Source organism: Haliotis asinina, chromosome 3 (assembly GCF_037392515.1).
Source record: "Haliotis asinina isolate JCU_RB_2024 chromosome 3, JCU_Hal_asi_v2, whole genome shotgun sequence".
In the NCBI taxonomy this organism is placed as follows: domain Eukaryota; kingdom Metazoa; phylum Mollusca; class Gastropoda; order Lepetellida; family Haliotidae; genus Haliotis; species Haliotis asinina.
In genome coordinates this window covers 69,181,734-69,193,691 of record NC_090282.1, presented here as the reverse complement: position 1 = coordinate 69,193,691, position 11,958 = coordinate 69,181,734, and the positions used below count along the sequence as shown (strand labels likewise).

At 41.6% G+C, this 11,958-nt stretch overlaps 1 protein-coding gene across 2 annotated transcripts; it reads left to right on the top strand.

Moving 5' to 3' along the window:
* Positions 1–758: 758 nt before the first annotated feature.
* LOC137277019 (retinaldehyde-binding protein 1-like) lies at positions 759–10,885 on the top strand. 2 transcript variants are annotated; one of them, XM_067808681.1, is made up of 6 exons: positions 759–1,124; positions 6,661–7,022; positions 8,352–8,467; positions 8,669–8,890; positions 10,361–10,471; positions 10,668–10,885. In XM_067808681.1, exons 2-6 carry the CDS (start codon positions 6,758–6,760, stop codon positions 10,806–10,808), a joined length of 855 nt encoding a protein of 284 aa, XP_067664782.1. In that variant the 5' UTR covers positions 759–1,124; positions 6,661–6,757; the 3' UTR covers positions 10,809–10,885. The 2 variants fall into 2 exon arrangements, with proteins under 2 accessions (XP_067664782.1, XP_067664781.1); XM_067808680.1 differs by having other exon boundaries at positions 760–1,323.
* Positions 10,886–11,958: the final 1,073 nt, after the last annotated feature.

Genomic DNA, 11,958 nt, shown 5'->3' with positions numbered 1-11,958 from the left:
TGCTATACATACGAGTGAGAATATCACTGCTTTTATACAATAAGAGTGGTGTTATCGCTACTGTTATAAAACGCGAGTGATGTCACTTCTGTTATACAATGCGAGTGGTGATATCACTTCTTCTATACAATACGAGTGGTGATATCACTGCTGCTGTACACTACGATAGATGTCACTGCTGCAATACAAAACGTGTGGTGATATTACTGCTGCATACATACGAGTGGTAATTTCACCGCTGCTATACAATGCGAGTGGTGATATCACAGTTGTACAATGCGAGTGGTGATATCACTGCTGCTATAGAATATACGAGTGGTGATATCACTGCTGCCATACAATACGGTTAACCGGTTGCTGATGGTACTGCTACAACGTAGTCTGTCATACAGAGACTGGATCACATATATCCAAGGAAGCCCAAGCAAACCTAGAAAATGCAGCTTCAGATTTCAGACTCAAGCATCACGGCTCTTTTTCGTTATATTTTATTTTGTTTGCTATGAAGTTTTTTTCTGTAAAATATGTTCATTTAAGAGACTGATTGTTCGTCTAGCAGCAACTATACGATGCGGTTGGTGGTGTGACTGTTGCAACTATTCACGTATATTGCGATGTTACCACTGTTACTGTTCTAATGTTACTACACAGCATATCCATGTTATTACTGCTGTTACTATACAATATATCCCTGTCCCCTTTCTTCCCGCAGATGAGTCACCCTCTCTCGATGTCATCTGTACTACTGATGTCTCCTTGCACAACCGGGGAGAGGAGTGTGCAGCCGGGAGCCTACTTCAGTCTGCATGTCCTCCTGGCTGGGATCAGAGACCACGTAATATGGTTTGGATGTACAATACGTCACCAATGCATCTGTGAACATGAGGCACAAAGTCTCCACAATGACCCTACATTGACCCTAGTCTGTGACCCTTTGTCGCCAGTTAATGCAGAGCGCGAGTTCCCCGCTGTTTCCTGCGGCTAATCTCGCCATTTCAGGCATACGAGACGTACAACTGGACGTAAACAGCGAGACAATGCTCCTCTCATTATAGGTGCGCACATCAGGGCCGCGATGACACCCCTCCAGCCCTTCCTCTGGATAAACTTTGGAATCCATCAAGGTTAGTGGCTCGACAATAATACAAGCAGACATAATTATCACCTATTTGGTGACGTGAACATATATATCCTCATTATCTGGCCTCAGATTCGTGTGAATTGCCCGGAACATGGATATGTAGTAGAATATATCCTGGGGTTCTCTTCCTACCTCGGTCACAGTGGGAGCAAGCTGTGTACTGTTTGGGATCGTGATGAACGGTGAGTACCTTCTTGAAATTAACGTGTCACATTTTTTCCTCAAACATTTCCTCTAAGAAAAAGAAAAATTCGTTAAACGACGGATAAAGAAATATCACGATTTATAATAATGTTTCTCGAAGACGACGGGTCACCTTGTATCTGAATTGTAACAGATTGATTGAGTTTGGCAATTGGCCTTTGATACGATCAGATCATGTATTTTCGAATCGGGCTCCGAATCATTTTGACACATACCGTGAATTCTTCCAGCTCTGTGGCAGAGACATAATTGCAAACGACTAGGGGCGATGATGGTTATACACAGATTGTATTGATTTTTGAGCTGGACGTCAAACAGTCTGTTGGATGCTAAAAGCGTCAAGTGCCATTGTGCCTTTAACAACACTAACATCAGCTCTTGCTCTGAGGTTTGGCATGGTCACCGTCCTCCTGTAACTCGTTGATCTGCCAAGGAGATTATATTTCACACTACATGACACATGTCATCTTATAAGCTGTTAATGCTGTGGATCCCTCGAATCTGCAAAAGGAACTATATCCCTGCGCTAATTGTGCTACATATCTGATTCATGATTGAAAAGATGTGAAGAAACATATATCCCATAAACGCGGAACTGTACTGGGGCCTAAGCTAACACTCAAGAAAACTAAAAATAATTTTAGGGAATATAATTTAGTTTTATAATTTTAAATTCGAAGAAGAAACAAGTTGTACTGATTGACAACGTTATTGCAATATGTGCTTTTTTTGCGGATGCACAAGGAAAGTAAATATACATGGATGGTAATTTAGTTGATGATATTGATGTACAGTGTAGTGTCAATGCTGATAGTTGCTGTGTTTGCAGATAATAGGTGTTAAGCCAGATGGACAAAGTAGGGAACTGGTTAATGTTGACTGGCCTTGATTAGATGATGGTATGCTGTAGGGATGAAGTCAGATAGACAAAGATGGGGACAGGCTAATGTTGATTGGCCTTGATTAGATGATGGTATGCTGTAGGGATGAAGTCAGATAGACAAAGATGGGGACAGGCTAATGTTGATTGGCCTTGATTAGATGATGGTGTGCTGTAGGGATGAAGTCAGATAGAGAAAGATGGGGACGGGCTAATGTTGATTGGCCTTGATTAGATGATGGTATGCTGTAGGGATGAAGTCAGATAGACAAAGATGGGGACAGGCTAATGTTGATTGGCCTTGATTAGATGATGGTATGCTGTAGGGATGAAGTCAGATAGACAAAGATGGGGACAGGCTAATGTTGATTGGCCTTGGTTAGATGATGGTGTGCTGTAGGGCTGAAGTCAGATAGAGAAAGATGGGGACAGGCTAATGTTGACTGGCCTTGATTAGATGATGGTATGCTGTAGGGATGAAGTCAGATAGACAAAGATGGGGACAGGCTAATGTTGATTGGCCTTGATTGGATGATGGTATGCTGTAGGGATGAAGTCAGATAGACAAAGATGGGGACAGGCTAATGTTGATTGGCCTTGATTGGATGATGGTATGCTGTAGGGATGAAGTCAGATAGACAAAGATGGGGACAGGCTAATGTTGACTGGCCTTGATTGGACGATGGTAAGCTGTAGTGACGAAGCGAGATAAACAAAGTGGGGAACAGATTAATGTTGATTGGCGTTGATTAGGTCAGCCAGGGATGAAGTGGGGAAACAGGTCATTGTTGATTTTTGGGATGGCGCCAGAGAGACAAAGAGGGATTAGGTTAATGTTGACTGGCCTTGATTATATGATGGTGAACTGTAGGGATGAAATAACCTTTATCTCTGTTGACTGTCGGGTTGAACTGCTTGTGCTGATTGATGTGATTGCCTCTATGGCATTTCTGATCTTGTAGTCTGATCGGTTGTCGTCAAGATGTTGATGTTGTTCCAGAGGAGGGTGTTATAAGAATACCACTTGAATGGAGTAGGAAATGGCTGATTTACAGTCTTTGTTTCTACATGGGTGTCTGATGTTCTTGATGCTATGGTTTGAAGCGGGAGCAAGTCAAAACACTGATTACACAACAGTCTCCTTTCCTGTTGACTGGGTTCCGTCCTATTTCGTAACTTAGTGCAATAGCTCGTTCCGAATTTTTAGACTAATTGATTCGGCTGGATTCAGAAACATTAATTATGACTAATATTTCTGATCATTATGATCTGACACATCTAAGCACTTGTATATTGCAACACTACATTCCAAGTCCTTGCAAATACGTCTTTAAGCGTGTTCTGTGGTACAGAGAGCTCTGATAAACGGAAACCTAGAAACCGTGGAAATGTCATTTCTCTGCCGCTAGAAAAGTTTGAAGGTCTGGGACGGAAATGATATGATATCAGCCTCAGTGTGCGTTGCAGAGCTACACTAAATAATTGCAAAAGACCCACATAACAGGTTTAACCAGGGAGTCAGATGCATTTGGAATCATTTTACAACCTCACCAAACTGGGACAGTGTGAGAGGTCATGCTGGCCATCTCGCCATAAAATGTAGAAATGCGTTATTAAATGTTATTAAAGTGTGAAATTAAAATTCACTTTGAATTGGAATTCAGTATAACCAGAGTTGTTTGTGATGTCTATTTTCACTTGCACACGAGCAAATTCGGATCGGCTGAAAAGTGGGTCACTGTCTGAACAGGTTAATGAGACTCATGTTTTGGTATGCACCTTCTTACGTTGTGAATCCCGAAATCGTGTTTCCACTTTGTCAAACCAACTTCTGGGCGGTGGTGTAACCTGGTGATTAAAGGGTTCACCCGTCTTGACTAAGACCCGGGTGCGAGTCCCAGTTGGGTACAATGTGTGAAGCCTATATTTGGTGTCCCCCGCCGTGATATTGCTGGAGTATTGCTAAAAGTGGCGTAAAGATCAACTCACTCACACTTACACCTGGTCGAAACGCCCTGAAATATAGTAGATTTCAGTGGTCATGCATTTACAACTTCATCTTTGTGACGTGCAAAGACAAAAAATATGTGACAAAGACACAGGTTTGTTTGTTTGTGTGTTGTGTAACGCCACACGCCACACTGAGCAGTATTCAAATCACACTACGGTGGTCTGTAAATAGTCGAGTCTAGACCAGGCAGTTCAATGGTTAGACTCATGAAGGTCGCTCTGCCCACCTGAGGTACGATGACATCCATCAACCAAATAGTGAGACTGACCGTCCTATTCCGTTTTTTGTTGCCTCTTACAACAAACAAGAGTGGTTGAAGACTGACTTTACCCCGAATCTTGACGGGTGAAAGGTTGTAGATACCTACATGTAAACTGGCGGGCAAACGAAAGTATAGGTACACTTTCACAGCCCATAAAACAAAGACAAACGAAAATAGTTTAGTTTATATTATTTTATCGGATTCAGTGATGTTTAATGATATTCTTAACATAAAACAGAAAACTTTTATGTTTGCATTTATGCCATAATGGCCCAGTAAACACACAAGGGTTGAATTAGCACATTTTGTTAAAATCTCTCGTTACACCAAATGTCAGTAGCACACTACAATGAAGCATGGTCACTGTCAGTAATGTGTATGACCTCCTGCCACGTCAATACAGGCTCGGATACGTCTCCTCATTGACGTAGTCAATCGTCTGATGACGTCATTAGGTATCCGTTGCCATTCTTCTGTAAGTGCGCGTTGCAACTCTTGACGATCATGTGGAACAGGTCTCCCAAGTCTAATTTGTCTGTCCAAGTGGTCAAAGAAGTGTTCAATAGGATTCATATCCGGTGAGCAGGCAGGCCAGGGTAAAACATGAACGTTGTTTTGCTGCAGAAAGTTGTGTGTTACTCTTGCAGTGTGAGGTCTCGCATTATCATGTTGGAAAATAATGCCCTGTGGTTGAGTTTGTAAAAATGGCAGTACAACGGGCTGAAGAACTTCTTGAATATACCGATGAGCATTCAGGTTTCCATTTATTATGACCAAAGGTGTTTTGATCTCCCCACAAATGCCACCCCATACCATGACACCACCACCACCGTAAGGATGAACTTCCCGGATGCATGGACGTGCTAGCCGATCACCACGATGTCTGTATACATGTTCTGTACCATCATTGCGATACAAGCTGAAACGACTTTCATCTGTGAACAGAACCCTTCTCCAGTTACGGACTTGCCATCTGTATACTCGTCGTGCCCACTGAAGTCTGTTACGCTGATGTTGAGGGGTTAATGTCATGCTCACGGAAGGGCCGGTAAGCACGAATTCCTGCTGCACGCAATCTCCTTGACACTGTGCGTCGACTAATGCGGTGACCAAGTACTGTTTCTGCTGTTGCTGTTGCTGTCACAAATCTGTTTCTGAGATGAAATGTCGGAATATAGCGATCTTCTTGGGGCGTTGTTATACGTGGTCTGCCACTACGGGGCCTGTCTCGAGTTGTACCAGTCTGCCGGTGACGTTGTAGAAGTCTGGACACTGTCAGGGGTGAGCAATGGAAAGTCCTCGCAATTTGCACATGTGTTGCTCCCATCTGTGCCATTCCAACAGCTCGCTTTCTTTCTTCCTGGGTCAAACGTGGCATCCTTGTTGTGTGTTTTCAGTTGCTGTGATATTGCAGCATCGGAGAAGTCAATTTATACTGAACTCCATAACGACCATAAGTTGCGTTTTGGCAATAGACACCATAAATGGGAACTTAGGCAGTTATTATTATACAAACTGTCATCACATTTTGTCACAAATGTACAAAATGTAATATTATTAAAAACCTATACTTTCTTTTGCCCGTCAGTTTATGTGTGAAGTACATGTCCTCAATAATTGCAGCATCGGAGAAGTCAATTTATACTGAACTCCATAACGACCATAAGTTGCGTTTTGGCAATAGAAATATTAAATGGGAACTTAGGCAGTTATTATTATACAAACTGTCATCACATTTTGTCACAAATGTACAAAATGTAATATTATTAAAAACCTATACTTTCTTTTGCCCGTCAGTTTATGTGTGAAGTACATGTCCTCAATAATTGCAGCATCGGAGAAGTCAATTTATACTGAACTCCATAAGGACCATAAGTTGCGTTTTGGCAATAGAAACCATAAATGGGAACTTAGGCAGTTATTATTATACAAACTGTCATCACATTTTGTCACAAATGTACAAAATGTAATATTATTAAAAACCTATACTTTCTTTTGCCCGTCAGTTTATGTGTGAAGTACATGTCCTCAATAACGCTAGATATACAATTAATTTTAAAAAAGTTATCGACCAGGTATAGATTGTGCTAAAAGACCAGGAACTCCTCTATTTTCTTAATTGCTGCTTCATTATTTCAAGGCTGACTTCTTTCACATTACAGGACGCAGAGACTGCAAGACAACAAGGTGTTAATGTAACTTGAAACCTGAACACGATACACATCTGAACGTGGACGCATCTCGTCATTGCACTGAAAAATGGAGTACGCCAAATTGTTCAGGAAAACTGACATTCTGTCTAACGATGTTGCGAAGAAGGCAGAGGAAGAGTTAAATGAGACTCCCGAGAGAAGAGAGACATGTATTCAAGAGTTACGGGACTTGCTCGACAGTGGATTGTGCTCCGACTGTTACAGGGATCAACAGATATCCGAACACTTCTGCGGAACATCCGACCTGTTCCTCTGTGGGTTCCTCAGAGCTAAGAAATATGATGTCAAGAAAGCATACGAACTATTGGACTGTAAGTACAATTTGTGGACGCAGTCAAAGAAACTCGTATAAATGTTTCCAAGCCAGGGTGAAGTGCGACAGTCGCTGCCACAATAGTTCCATCTACTAGTGACAATAAGTGATGTTGAAATCGTGATCATCTTTTGTAGAGTAAGTTATTAAAAATGTCATGAACTGACTGAAGTATATTGATTGCTGTTACACCAAATGACTCGAAATGGCTGACCCTCTTAGTAATTTTTCACAATCTGACTGTAACATATATGTGGTCAATGACGTGGAAGCCTTCATATTCTGACTGTAACAAATGTCTACATCATTCACAAAAGGAAGAGGATTTTGTTACGGTTAAGAATTTGGTGTGCCAAAAGGCGTAAGAAACCCCCGTGAACCAACAAAACAGAACAAAGACAAGTTTAAAATATTCAGATATTATTATTATCATGCAACGAGAGCAAGTTATACAAAGTCACAAATCAGTTTTACAATACAATACAAATACAATACAAATGCGACAAAATCTAAGGCAATGGGTCACAAAATATACAGTATAGCAAACTCACCAAAGTCTTAGTGCGAGAGAGAAACAGTCGTGCAGAATGTACCACAGCAAACGGTCCGACGGCGACTATGAAGAGCTGGCAGAGGCAGAATGATAAACTCCAGCGAATGAATGTGAATGTGTCAGTCTGTGTCGCTCACAACACGGTAACTTGCCATTTTATATACATTTTACAGTGAAAGTACGAGCACCTACGGCCATTGCCAACACCGCAGAGTGCCCCAGAATAACCTCCCGGAAGTAAACAAATAGGAAGTCAAGGGCAGATAATTCCCGGAAAACCCGAATCCTAAAAATGCGGATCATCTGTTATACGAAATGTGATCCATTATAATTATTATTCAAAACATTAAACATTATGACCCAATAATAATTATTACTGAATTAATAACACAATGTACAGAAACTACACTCTCGCAACAATATTCTATTTTGTCTGTATACACTAGCCAATGCCAAGACATATGAGAAAGAGTAATATATGTATATCCATACGGATGGAACATTTCCAAAGGAATGGAATAGATGTCACATTACTTTGTCTTCGTCATCTGCTTCCTCCTTGGCTCCATCATTTGCATTTGATCAATCTTGTAATCCAATGTCACCTACTTCTTGTAATGGTATGTCTCTAGCAGTCATGTTTGGTCATGAAAACAGTCCAAACACGCGTCCTTAATTTCAGTAAAGTTTGTTCTCTTACCTAATTTGAGGACGAGCACCCCGTACTAAAAATACAATGACAGGTGACTGACGTAAACTTCATTTTTCTTTCAGCTTATCTTAAATTCAGAGAGAGGTATCCGGATCTGACATCAGAGCTGAGCATCGATTCCGTGAGACCAGCTTTAGAAAGGGGCTACCCTCGAGTCCTTCCTGCCCGGGATAATCAGGTGGAATACTGGTTGGGGTGTGTGGGGGTGGGGGTGCTGGTGGGGGTGGGGGTGGGGGCCGAGAGTGGGGGTGAGGATGGGAGGGGGGTGAACAACTACTTTCTAATAACAATGTTCTCTGCGGCCAGACCATACATTAATTATCGTAGCGGTAAATACATGTAGCATGTAAGTATTGAGTGACACGAATTGTCATTTCAGGGTAGAATAGTGTTCCTCTTCTCCATCGGGTCATGGGATGCTAATGAAGTGCCGTTCGATGATGTATTGCGGGCGTACATCTACCTGCTGGAGGCACTTTTGGAGAACGCGGAGAACCAGGTGTCCGGGTTCGTCATCGTGGAGAACTTCCAGCAGTATACCATCAGTCAGGCTATGTCTCTCAAACCATCGGACCTGCAAAAGATGGTCAACATGCTTCAGGTATGTTCCAGATAACAATTGGTGGACCTGGAATGCTATTTTCAGTGAGTGAGTGGTTTTACACTGCCTTTAAAACGGTTCTAGCAACATCAACTCAGGAACTCAAGACATTGTGGGAAACCGAGTCTTGTGTTCAAACAGTTTATACCATTGTTCATTTTCAAGGCATAAAATCTATCTGGCTGAACCCACAGGAAAATTATTTTCCGAACATCCAACATTTCATAATCAGTAAGACCTGCTTCACGGATTGCGGAGGTTGCGTGCACCTAAATGAATGGAAAGAAAGTGTACCATTAACCCAGGTATATACATTCTTAAAAAACAAGAACCATATGTCATTTAGAAGAATTTATAGCGTTAGTTTCAGAGCAATTATTTCATGTAATTGCATTGGTGTAAAAGTGAAAACTCACACGTTCTGAAAACACAATATCGTTTAGTCTTTATTGTTGTCTCTCTGTTTACTTGAGTCCACAAGAAGGCGTCAAAGTCAATACTTAGTATGGTCACCATGGGCAGCAATACATCCGCGGCACCGTCTCTGCACAGACTAGATTGTCGACGAAGTCTAACTTGCGGAATCGTTCACCACACTTCCCGCAATGCTATGGCCAGTTGTGGAAGTGTCTGATGCGTGTTTGGACGTAGACGTACACGTCGATCGAGTTCATCTCACAGGTGTCCTGTGTGGTCGTTGACTCCAGAATTGGCAAAGTAGCAGACCGAGATGTGTGTTGTACGTGAAGCGTCGTCGACATGCTAGAACAACGCCCCCTGTCGGTCCATAATCGGAAGCAGTTGACGTGCAAGGACTTCGTTGATGAATCGATTTATTGTCAAATCCCCCTGAACCACCACTAAATCGGATCGTTGTATGCTGGATATATCCCACACCGCACCATGGCACCGAATCCGAGATGTCGACTGCAGATAGGGGCAAAGTGTACTCAAGCTGTCTCGCTCATCGGTGAAGAAAAAAATCGTGATTCTTGCTATGCATGTTTTCTTAATGACGTTTGGCCGAATATGTTTTCAAAACATAAAACAAGGGGGAAAGTTAATTTCGCCGCGTTTCGGAGCCGCAGCTGTGTACAATCACACAGATATGACGACTGAATAGAAACAGTATATATTTATTGTTTTTGCCACAGCTACAGCCAATATTCTCAAGATAATCTATGAGTTTATTTCTTTTTATGTTTTGACGAGAGTACGATGCAATTTAAGTATGAAGCTTAGCGCGGAAGCAGTGCTACAGAAATGGATTATTTGGCTTATGATTGTGATTATATATTATTGGATATTAGAGACTCCAGAAGTTTACAAAGAATCAAAGACCATAATGAGGCTAATGCTAAAGTCACTACCATTCGGCCCTGGAGTGCCAACGAATACCAACTCTGCACAGAACATCATAGTAATGTGTTAGTAATCTTATGTTAAACCGTCTATCCATTTTCATTGCAGGGTGCATTCCCAATACGGTTCAAAGGTGTTCACTTTTTGTATCAACCCTGGTACTTTTCATGGACATATGCTCTCGTTCGACCTTTCATGAAAACGAAGATGACAGAAAGGGTATTTAATGGAGCGGTTTTTTTCTTTGCGGTCATAAATGTGATGTGTAATTTCGTGTAATTCTTCCTTAAAAGGACATTTTATCCTTACCTATCAACATGGCGCGGAATAATGTGACTACCGTAGAAAAAGCCATAATATAAATCAGAGAGGCTGTGTTTTCACAAGCACTGAAATATAATATTCCTTTTAACAGGTACACATTCACGGCTCGAACCTCGAAAAGTTTCACCAAGTGTTAGATCCGTGCACTCTACCACCTGACTTTGGAGGTAACGGACCTGAGTTCTCTCCCCTAGAGATGATAACTTTACTGGAGAAAATTGGAGATTCATAGACAATGGTTGAGGTATAACAATGTACAGATATCAAATAAAAGTATATTCTTTAATCAAATAAACGCCAAAAATGCTTTGATTAACTTTGTCCTTGATAAGAAAGGGTGAAAGGTACTGACAAAGGTCGAGAGCTGTTCTAGTTCTGCTGAAAAAACGTAGGATGACGAACACATGTGATGAGGAGCCAACATCAGCGATCAAGAAGTAAATGGGGGTACTCCCCATCCATCCATCCATCCATCCACCCATCCTTCCATCGCTATCCATATTGGATGACCTCTGCAGGAGATTCCATAACTGGAACCAACATCACGATAAGGACCTCATTCATTCAAATTATTTTCTCATGTCAGACGTAATACGATAGGTTGGTCCTAGAGTGAGTGAGTAAGTTTAGGTTTACTCCACCCTCAGAATATAATCAAGCATAGACCAGACAACCCATTGATCAACAGCATGAGGATCGATCTGAGCAACTGGGAACCGATGACATGTGTCAATCAAGCCTGACTATGCAATCCCGTTAGCAGTCTTTTACGACAAGCGTGGGGCACGCAAGATCAATTCTTACCCGCATTCTCACAGATCACGTGGTCCTTGAAGGTCCTCCTGTGTTAAAACAAGTAATCCCCGATGTAGGAGGCCGGTGCCTTATCCATTGGGCCAGGTGGGTTTCGTGAAATACAGCCGTTTTGTATCCATGTGTTGACAAATGCTTTAAAATAGTGTAGCACCAAAGCTACTTGATAGTCAGTGTTAGGATTTGTTAAAACTGACGCTTGAATTCCGCACCAAATTTTTTCATGTGGAGACGAACAGTTTCAATATATGTATTGTTGAAAAAAGTAAAAACAAAGAAGAACACCAAAAGAATGCATTACCCACGACGGGACTCGAACAGGCATTTCCCGGCTATCACCAATGTCTTAGTGTAGGATGCCGGTGCCTTTTTTATCTTTCAAATATTTATTCACAGACGCAGACAGTGCTTTCACTACCACCTCATAAATGAAATATCTATCACAGAGTTGAAATGGCAGTGACTAACAGTTTACCTGAAAAGAGAGGAGGTATATTTTCATGGGTATATTCAGAAGTATTTTAAGGCTTACAATGAAGAAATATACTTGAATGAATGTATAATATCTT

What these genes read in the sequence shown, in the direction of transcription:
- LOC137277019 (XM_067808681.1), top strand. Translation starts at nt 6,758, where the DNA reads ATGGAGTACGCCAAATTGTTCAGGAAAACTGACATTCTGTCTAACGAT. An exon ending in AGCATACGAACTATTGGACT is followed by an intron (nt 7,023 to 8,351) that starts GTAAGTACAATT and finishes TTTTTCTTTCAG; the next exon opens with CTTATCTTAAATTCAGAGAG. An exon ending in AGATGGTCAACATGCTTCAG is followed by an intron (nt 8,891 to 10,360) that starts GTATGTTCCAGA and finishes TTTTCATTGCAG; the next exon opens with GGTGCATTCCCAATACGGTT.